Genomic DNA, 10,598 nt, shown 5'->3' on the forward strand with positions numbered 1-10,598 from the left:
CTGGGCGCGGCTTAGGCGCCAAAAGGGGCGTGAGGGGCCTCCGCCATTTTGTGTGCAGAGCGCGCGGCCGGCCGTCCTCAGCGTCCCCCAGCCTCAGCCTCCCCCGGGACCCGCCGCCGCCGCGATGCTCTCCGCCCGCGTGGCCGCCGCTCTCGCCCGCTCCCTGCCGCGGCAGGCCGGCCTGGTGAGCCCCATACCCGCCCCGGAGCCGGCGGGGCCGGGGGGACGCGGCGCCGCCGCCATCTTGGGGGCCGCGGTGACATTGAGGGTGTGAGGGGGTGACATCGGAGTGTGGGGAGGAAAGCACAGGGGGTGCCGTCAGCGCTGTGGGAGAGACCCCACTGAGGAGCGGGGTGTCCTTGCCCGGGCGCGGGGTAATGGTTTAGAGCTGCCAGGACAAGGTCAAGGTTGTGGGTGTGAGGGGTTTAATCTTATGTTTGTGAGGAAACGGACGGTGGGAAGAGCCATGAGAAACCTATGTTTCCTATTGGAAATTTCCATTGGAAACTCCTACCAATGTTTCCAATGAGTATGAACAGGGGCTGCTCGGGATGCAGGGCATTAAATGGCATCAGCGTTGCTGCATGGTGCTGCACGGGCAGCTTTGCCTGAGGTGCAAAAGCATGCTCTTAAAATGCGCTCATTATCACAGATTTTTTTATTTAGTGTTTAAAATTGTCATGAGAAGAATTTCTTCACAAGGAGGGGTGATTAGACATTGCAAGGGGCTGCCCAGGGGAGTGGTGGGGTCATCAGCCTTAAAGGTGTTTGAGGGTATAATACACTTAGTGCCATGGTCTAGTTGGCAAGGTGCTGTTTGGTCATAGGTTGGACTAAATGACCTCACAGCTTTTCCAAAGTAACCGTGATTCTGAGGTATTTTTATTATAGTACTTTGCGGGTTTTTTTTGTATGTGTGTTAACAATACCAAAACCACTGCCATTAGATTTGTGTTAGCGGACGCAATCTTGTCTCTGTGCAGAACCTGTGCAGTGATTTTTTTATGCCCCAAGGTTCCCATGTTCAGCGCAGAAATTACAAATGTAAGGAGGTTTCTCTTTGGGAGCTGCTGCAATGGTTGATGGTGACATCAGTGCACTGCAGAAAAATGCAGTGAGGGATTTGGAGCAATCCCCTTCATTATCTGTTCTTTTTTAGCCCTGCTGGACTCGGTTCCAGAGCTCCATAGTTGTGAGTGGGGTTCTGTGGAGCTTAACTCAAAGCTGAGATGCATCATAAGCAGCTCAAGATCAGAGATGTGTTAAATCTCTCAGAATTTTTATTGTATGATTAAAGAAATCTTACTGTTACTTAAATGGTGACTTATTTTAGGTTTCCAGAAACACCATTGGCGCAGCATTTGTTGCTACAAGAAACCTCCATGCCTCCAAACCAGGCTTTCAGAAAACTGGTAAGTCTGAGAAAGATCTTGAGTGTGATTTAAGAATTTGGTCTGTCAGACAAAAAGGAATTTGATGATGGTGAATGTTAGCTGACAGCACTTGAGGACATTTATGTTCCGAGAGTAACTAGGTGAACTGTTACCCAGTTACGTCCAGCAAACAGCACTTCAATAACTTGATAATGTCCCCAGAGCAGGGGTGGCTGCATGTCAACTGGCTTACATAGCATACCTTCTTCCCTAGGATTCCAGTCACCTGCAGCATTATTTGAAAATTATTTGAAAAAAATAGCCCCAGATTGGGGTTGCCTGTAACAGAATGAAGGAGTGGATGACTTCCCAGGCCTGCCTGGGTTTGACCTTATGTCCTTGAGCACAGCTTTATTTTGCTGCCATCAGTCTGGTGTTTAGAGAAGACAGCTGCACTGCGTAGCAGCGTGTTTGGCAATGCTTCATGCACATTTTTTTAAGTGGTTTAAGGTGATTACGGGCATTACTAGGAAATAAGTTTTACAGTGTTATTTACTGTTTCTTAGCTGAGGAGGTAACAAGCTGTTTGAAGTCAAATTGAAGAAGTATGGACAATATTTTTTTATGTTAAACAACTTGCTCCTGAAACATAATGAAGTTCGTTTATATAGGCATGGATCTTGAATTACAAATCACTTGACAGGGTGTTTTGATGCATCCAAGGCTAAGTAACTGTTCTGCAAGGCCTGTTCTACCTGGGCTAAGGCTGATTAATTAGTCTAATTGCTTTCTAGGGAGAGAGAACGTAGGGCATAATCAGGAAAGTGAATAAGTACGCAGCCAGGCCTGTTTTGGTTGAAGCTGGCTGCCAATTACGAGTTTAGGCTGCTTTTATTATCTGGGAATACAAAGGCTGGTATTTCTCTTACCCTAAGTAAAGGTGTTGCCAGCTAGACTTCGCAGCACAGCTGAGAAAAGGCACCTTGTGAATTTGAGGCAGACTTACTGAATGCATATTATACCTTAATGTGCTAATCTGATTTCAAACATCTCTCTCCAGGTACTGCCGAGGTATCCTCTATTCTCGAGGAGCGCATCCTGGGAGCTGACACCTCGGCTGAGCTGGAGGAGACAGGCCGTGTGCTCTCGATCGGTGACGGTATTGCCCGCGTGTATGGCCTGAGAAATGTTCAGGCAGAAGAGATGGTTGAGTTCTCTTCAGGGCTGAAGGTAAGCTGTCACTAACAGTTCTTTTAGGAGTTCGTTTAGCACAGGGATATTAAAAAGATGTTTTTTTAAGAAGGACCTGAGATTACTCTTGGAAATACCACTATGAACTAGCCTCATTGTAGCTTTGATACCTAGTAACTAGTGATTTTTTTTTCTTAAATTTGTAACACTGCTTTCAGTATCAGCCTCTGACTCTCAGCTGCCGTTTGAACATTTGAGTTGTCTTTTCCTTCATATCATTAGAAGATAAAAGGACTAACCTGGCACTGGATTTTTTTCTTTGTTTTCAGGGTGTCTTTTCTGTTCTCTATTTAATGATGACCTTTCTGTTTCAATACGTTATGTACCTTGATGGCTTCTTGTAGTCATACCAGCGGGTTAGAGTTCAAGCTTGTTTCAAGAGTACTGTAACAGCATTTTTAATGACCCATTTCATCTTGGGCAGAGAAGAAGCCAGTCCTTTTCCCTTGCCCAGCTTATAGGCAAGGCAGTTCTGTTGTATTTGAACCTTGCTTAACCTTTCTGTTTTTTGTCATGAAACAATTGACTTGAGTGCTAGGCTGCTGGGGTATAACTGCCTGGTAAGTTGAAAACTTACACAGGTTTTCTAGCCCATGTGGAAGGAAGTAGACACTTTGTGCATAGAAGCAGAACCTTGGCTATTGTCACAAGGTTGACGTAGATCATGTAGGATTTTGTACGCAGTTAAATGATCATGTCAATATTAAAGTTTTTAAGCGTATCAGTATGGATTTTCTCAGGGTGATGTGATCTCTGTCCCAGGGTATGTCCTTGAATTTGGAGCCTGACAACGTTGGTGTTGTCGTGTTTGGTAACGACAGACTGATCAAAGAGGGGGATGTTGTGAAGCGGACTGGTGCCATTGTGGATGTTCCAGTGGGGGAGGAACTGCTGGGCCGTGTTGTGGATGCCCTGGGCAATCCAATTGATGGGAAGGTAAGTTTAGCTGTGTGCTAACTACCTCTACTTACATCTCTGTGAAACAGTCCTCAGCAGATTTTTCTCTCTTTTAGGGTGCTATTGCATCTAAGACACGTAGGAGAGTTGGCTTGAAGGCCCCTGGGATCATTCCCAGGATCTCTGTGCGTGAGCCCATGCAGACTGGGATTAAGGCTGTGGACAGCTTGGTGCCCATTGGTCGTGGCCAGCGTGAGCTGATCATTGGTGACAGGCAGACAGGGTAAGTTAAAGCCTAAAATGTTCCTTAAACAGACTCAGGTACAGCAGAGCTGGACAAAGGGTTGGCTAGGGGCTGGGAGAACCTTGGGCAAATTAACTTACTAGCCTTTCTGTTCTACAGGAAAACTTCAATTGCAATTGACACGATTATCAACCAGAAACGATTCAATGATGGCACAGATGAGAAGAAGAAGCTGTATTGTATCTATGTTGCAATTGGCCAGAAGAGATCTACTGTTGCTCAGCTGGTGAAGAGGCTCACTGATGCAGGTATGGATTTTGGGAGATGGTTGAACCTGGCACCTAATGACATCCTGTTCTCTTTGTAATGCTGAATACTGCTGTGACCTCACCTGGCTGCAAGCGTAGACATGAGTGAATTACTTAATTCTGTGAATAAGAAATCTCTATAGCTATCTGGGGAAAAAAACCCAATTTTTATATATCACAATTAGGAAAACTATTTTGGGGCCCTCCCAAACTGCTGAATTGCTTCTGGAAAAGTCACCCAGTGGTTTTAGCTTTTTTTTCAGCAGAGTTGAATGCTACATCTTGGCAGTCAGGCAGGCCTGGTGACAAGCTGTGGCCTTCAAGTTGTCATGAACTTGGCATTTGTCCCATGTGTTCCATGTGCCAGTCTGCCTGAATGGCAGCTGGAAATGTGAAGAGCTTTCACTGCCCAAACACAAGGCATTAAATGATAGCATCTCTTCAGAATCAGTGGTCTCCAGGACCAAGACTCCACTGATTAGCAGTTTAACACTGCTAGCAGGAGACCAGGCACTTTGACCACATGCTTGGTGGTCCTGCCATCTGTCATTAAAAAAACCACATTTTAAGGACATTAATTACATGGAGCTGTCACAGAGTGTTGTAGTGTCTTGCAGCAGCCAGGAAACCGAGGCCTTTCAGTGTGAGTTTTTTCTAGAACAAAAAACCTTGTCTTGGTTTTAATCATTGTTTTAAATGGGAAAGAAGCCTGAAAGTGTTAGATGTTAGCTGCTAGAAACTTGCCCGTGAAACTTCCTAAGTCAGATTTGCTAGGAGATGTGTTCAGCTGGTGTGCTGGGTTTTCCTTTAGCAGCATAGTTACACTGCCTGGACTTGTTTCAGCACTTGTACTTTTACACGCTTGTTGTGTTTGCTGATTTTGGGCATGATGACATAATGCACTCAGAGATGTCTCCAATCCTTTCCAGATGCCATGAAGTACACTATTGTGGTGTCTGCCACAGCATCTGATGCAGCACCCCTGCAGTATCTGGCTCCCTATTCAGGCTGCTCCATGGGGGAGTACTTCAGAGACAACGGGAAACATGCGCTCATCATCTATGATGATTTATCCAAACAGGTCAGAAAACTTTGGTTGTAGGCATTGTGGTATGGCATTGGTATTTGTAGCAGTAAGAGCACCTCAGGTTTAGGAATGTAAAAGGTTGAGTGAGGTGCAGAGCTCTGAAGGCTGTCTTTGCTCCATGCAGGCCGTTGCCTACCGTCAGATGTCTCTGCTGCTGCGCCGCCCCCCTGGTCGCGAGGCGTACCCGGGTGATGTGTTCTACCTGCACTCTCGCCTGCTGGAGAGAGCAGCCAAAATGAACGACTCCTTCGGGGGCGGCTCACTGACCGCCTTGCCTGTCATTGAGACTCAGGCTGGGGATGTGTCTGCTTACATTCCAACCAATGTCATCTCCATCACTGATGGACAGGTAGGGCTTCCTCATGGCCCAGCATCTCTGTGAAAATTAGTGGCTGGTCTCTGAAGAGGCCTCCAGGCTTCTGAACAAGATAATGATACAATTCTATCCTGCAGATCTTCTTGGAAACTGAGTTGTTCTACAAAGGTATCCGTCCAGCCATCAACGTTGGTCTGTCTGTGTCCCGTGTGGGTTCTGCTGCTCAGACCAGGGCTATGAAGCAGGTAATTGAGAAATTGCTGTTCCTCCTTGTGCTAGAGATGAGTGGTGTATAGGCCTTCCAAGCCATTTCACTCTGATGAGCTGTGAACAGAGAGGGAATAAAGCTTTAGATCTCTTCGTGTTATGAAATTATAAAAGAACAAACTTTAGAGATCTCTTTGATGCTTCCATTGCCTGCTGAGAAAGGCATGGGAGAAAGGGAAATAGTATCTGCATAAAAGCGTAGGATTAAGTTTTGATGTGTTGAACTGGGTATTGATCACTTAAAAATAGAGAGTGCTCTGTTAACTGCAGGATTTTAGTCCAGACATTGAATTGGAGAGATGTAATATCAACAGTTGATGTTTTAGGGGAGAAATCGTGTACTTATGGTAAAGTTTGGGATTTTTGTAGTGTACATAATCATCTGTCAGTTTTTAGATTGACTTGTGTGGAATGCAAGGCTGAGCTGACTCGTGACAGCTGTCAGCTGCCTGATAACCTTCAAACTCCTAGACACACTTGAGGTGATCCCAGTGGCTCTGGCTTGTACCCTGCAGGTGGCCGGTACCATGAAGCTGGAGCTGGCTCAGTACCGGGAGGTCGCTGCCTTTGCCCAGTTCGGCTCTGACCTGGACGCTGCCACACAGCAGCTGCTGAACCGCGGCGTGCGCCTGACAGAGCTGCTCAAGCAGGGCCAGTATGGTGAGTGCCCTGGGCTTGGCAGGTCTGGGTGCCCATTAGTGCCTTGTGCTAACGAGGCTGGGCTTGGTTAGCATTTATTCCGTCTGCTCTTGTGTGCATGGTAAATGAAGATTTGCTTGAACAGAGCTGTCCATGTGTGCTTTGTCTTCCAAGGACTCTAGTCTGTTGTGTATGTCCTAATGGAAGAGTTCCCATAGTGTGAGTGCTGTCTTTCCCTGCAGTTCCCATGGCCATTGAGGAGCAGGTGGCAGTCATCTATGCTGGTGTAAGAGGTCACTTGGACAAGCTGGAGCCCAGCAAGATCACAAAATTTGAGAGTGCTTTCCTAGCTCATGTACTGAGCCAGCACCAGTCACTCCTCTCCACAATCAGGTATGGTGGCTTACCTTGCTTTATCCCAAGGGTATTGATGTCTGGAGTGGAGATAAAGGTCATTGAACTGTTAATTTAGTGTATCCTAGAACATGAGGTGTTCGGCTGGCAATACCAAAACTGGGGGTTAAATCAGCCTTCCTACCATCCACCTTCTCAGCTTCAGCTCTTAGGAAATGCGTAAAGTGAACCTTCTTGCAATGTGTCTCCTCTAACCTGTTCTGAAAACACTTGATTGACTTAGTTCCCATATGGTGGACAGCTTTGAGCTGTTGGGAGCGCTGCTGTGGGTTAAGTGCTGCTGAGTGAACTGTTGGGGATTGAGTATTTCCACAGTCCTGTCCTGGAAACTGGTCCTGGCTTTTCTGTCATGAGGAAAATCTTATGCCTTCTGTCTCTGGGACACAGCTCTGTAGGTTGGGCCTTGTTGGAATGGAACATATGGCCATTCTGAAAGAATTTAGGAACAAATTTCAGTTCTTAACAGGACTGGCTCTTTTAGGAGAAGGGATATTCTGTGAGTGGGATGGCTTCATGCACCAAACTAAGTGATTCTATTGAATTTGTTAGAAATGGGGAGATTTGTTGTAAAGTTCTTATGTTTGTCTTGGGGTTGGCCCTGTTTTGATTGCTGTATCAAGAATTTAACTGGACTCTTCCCACAGGACCGAAGGGAAGATCTCTGACCAGACAGAAGCAAAGCTGAAGGAAATAGTCACAAATTTCCTGGCTACTTTTGAGGCATAAACTCTTAAAACTGTTCTAACAGTTCACAGATCACAGGCTGTTGTGATCCAGTGTTCCAGCTCCGTCAAAGGCGAAAGCATGTGCGACTTGAATGTACAGATCTTGGTGAGAATAAAGGTTCCCATGTAAAAAGGCTCTGTTCTGAATGTAAAAGTACTGTGTTCTGAATGATTGTTTTTTGTCTGTACTTCTGGCTCACTCTTGCACCTGTAGAACCACAGAGCTGAACTCCCGTGGACACAGCTCTGCTGGAGGAACTCTGGAAATCAGGGGTGTTTTCAGTGGTTGGGCAAACTCCCCTGACAGGAACCAGGAATGTGACAGAGCTGAGAGACCTTCTCAGTGTTTGTGCCGGGAAGCTTGTCCTGCAGAAAGGCAGTGCTGCTGGGGAGGCAGCTTGGGCTGTTGTCACAGGGGTAACGCCCACTGGACTTGACAGGAATCTCTTGAACTGCCTGACACTGACAGCACTTCTTGGAGTCACTGTCTGACCCATCCTGGTGCCTGGCCTTTGGAATACTGCTCCTTGTGACTGAGGACAGCTGCAGGTGTAGCTGTCACAGTGGTAATAGCTACAGATAGAAATCTGAGAATCCCAGAATGGTCTTGGAGAGGACCTTGAAGATCATCTCATTCCACCTCTGCCATGGACAGAGACACCTTCTGCTATTCCAGGTTGCTCCAAGCCCTCTCCAGCCTGGCCTTGAGCACTTCCAAGGATGCAGGGGCAGCCACAGCTTCTCTGAGCAACCTGTGCCAGGGCCCCATCAGCCTCACAGCCAAGAATTCCTTTCCAATATCCCATCTCACCTTGGCCCCTCACTATTAAACCATTGCTTCTTGTCACTCCAGGCCCATGTAAATAGTCTCTCTCCCTTGTCAACTCCCTTCAGGTACTGGAAGGCTGCAATTAGGTCACCCCAAAGCTGCCTCTTCTGCAGGCTGAACAATCCTGATTCTCTCAGTAGAGGTGCTCCATCCCTTCCATCACCTTGGTGCCTCCTCTGGATTCACTCCAGCAGCCCCATGTCCTTGTGCTGTTGGAGCCCAAGGCTGGGGGCAGCTCTGCAGGTGGGGTCTCACCTGAGAAGGGCAGAATCCTCCCCTGCCCTGCTGCCTCCATGGTGTGGGATCAGCCCAGGGCAATGAGGGGTTTCAGTGGCAGGGCAGGGCTGCTCTTGATGTGTGCACTGTCCCCAGTTAACTTCCTGAACAGGAGTGTCCTGCTTCCCAGTCCAAGCCTTTGGGGTTACAGGCAGCTGGAAATGTGCTGATGCAGTTCAGGCTAACATTCTTCTCTTTCTAATGGCCTGAGTGTTTGAGTGAGCTCTGCAGTACTGGGCAAAAATAAACACACACTTGGAATCCAGAGACCTTTTTGGGAACAGTGCTGTGCTCCAGGAGGAGGGTCTCCTGTGCAGCTCTTTCGTCTTTCACTATCTTGTTTCTTTAACTCCACAGCCCCAGAAGAGGTGCCTGGGGGGCCTCACAGGTGTGAGGGAATACTGCTGTGGAACATTTCTGCTCTGATCTGCCCATTATCACTTGTTCCTTCCAGGACAGCTTTTGCAGCTTGTGACTCTTTCTGCCCAGTGACTAAACCCTGATGCCGCTGTGCCGTGTTTTACTTACATGCTGCTGAAGTTGAAAAACCCTGAACTCAGAGGTGTCTGTCCAAAACTGCACAGAGATGTATTTTTTTCCCAGTAACACAAGATGAATGTTCCAAGGTTCTGATTTCTGCCCTCTCGCTGCTGTGATGCAGGAAGGTGGTAACTTCCTCATGGAAGCACCATGTGCTAAATGCATCCAGTCAGATGGGAGGGAAAGGTCGGTGGATGAAGGTTTTGGAGGATGCAGCACAGGTCCTGAGCGGTGCCATGGGCTGCTCTAGGTGGGAAATGGTGAGTGGATCATAGAATCAGTGGTTTGGTTTGAAAGTCTATGTCCACCCCCTGCTGTGGGCAGGACACCTGGTCCCAGGTTGCTCCAAGCCCCATCCAGCCTTGCGCAGTGGTGGGGAGCCACAGCTCCTCTGGGCAACCTGTGCCCTGGCCTCACCATCCTCACTGGGAAGAGTCTTCCCAAGATCCCGTCTATCCCTGCCCTCTCTCAGTGGGAAGACATTCTTCCTTTTTCTGTTAACTCTGTGCCCATGTCCAAAGTCCCTCTCCAGCTCTGTTAGAGCCTGTTCAGGTGCTTGGTTGTGTGGATTCATGGTGCTGGTTTGTGCTCTCTTGTGTCAGGAGGCTCTGAACAGGGTTAGTTTGCCTCAATCACCCTCATGTTACAGTTGAGTAGACTTACTGCAGTAAGTTGAAAATGCCTGTTTTTACGTCACTGGAGTGTTTTAGTTATCCCTGTGTTCAAGCAGAGGCAGCAATTGAGGGTGGTGGGTGTGACTGAGGCATTTCAGTACATTGTGTCTCCCAGTATGCTTTCATATTTTCCAAGCATTGCTCAGAGGTCCCTCATGGAGTGTCTTGTGTCAGGCATTGGTGCCTAATAAGCTGTGTGTGACACGGGATGTGTGTGTTCAGGAGTGGCTGAGTGGGCTCAGCCTGGAGAAAAGGAGGCTCAGGGGGCCCTTGTGGCTCTGCACAACTCCCTGCCAGGGGGAGACAGCCGGGGGGCTTCGGGCTGTGCTGCCCGGGAACAGGGACAGGACAGGCAACAGCCTGCAGCTGTGCCAGGACGGATTTAGATTGGATATTAGGAAAATCTCGACCTGGAGAGTTTTCCTGCCCTAGCATAGGCTGCCCAGGGCAGCGGTGAAGTCCTCATCCTTGGGCTAAAAACTTCTGTAGATGTGTGGATCGTGGGTTAATGGTGGGCTTGGTAGTGCTGGGTGAATGGTTGGACTCGATGACCTTGGAGGGCTTTTGCAACCTAAGCAATTTTATGATTCCATGAAACCTTCCCAAAATACTCCTGAAGCTCCGAGCCCGGCGTGCAGGATACTGCAGGTGGCGCGGGCACGGCTGTGCAGCCGCCGGCCGAGCCGCTCCCGCTCCGTCTTTCCTTGGGGAAGCCGTGCGGCTCAGCGAGATCGGCAGTCACGGACGGGTTTGTCCCA

At 48.2% G+C, this 10,598-nt stretch overlaps 1 protein-coding gene across 1 annotated transcript; it reads left to right on the forward strand.

Annotated features, from left to right (window-relative positions):
• The first annotated feature begins 26 nt into the window (after window positions 1-26).
• Window positions 27-7,675, forward strand: ATP5F1A (ATP synthase F1 subunit alpha). The gene is made up of 12 exons (XM_015653574.2): window positions 27-184; window positions 1,334-1,412; window positions 2,434-2,603; window positions 3,387-3,560; window positions 3,638-3,804; window positions 3,925-4,073; window positions 5,003-5,154; window positions 5,285-5,509; window positions 5,614-5,721; window positions 6,259-6,403; window positions 6,625-6,775; window positions 7,441-7,675. Exons 1-12 carry the CDS (start codon window positions 125-127, stop codon window positions 7,520-7,522), a joined length of 1,662 nt encoding a protein of 553 aa, XP_015509060.1. The 5' UTR covers window positions 27-124; the 3' UTR covers window positions 7,523-7,675.
• The last annotated feature ends 2,923 nt before the right edge of the window (window positions 7,676-10,598 follow it).

Source organism: Parus major, chromosome Z (genome assembly GCF_001522545.3).
Source record: "Parus major isolate Abel chromosome Z, Parus_major1.1, whole genome shotgun sequence".
NCBI lineage: Eukaryota > Metazoa > Chordata > Aves > Passeriformes > Paridae > Parus > Parus major.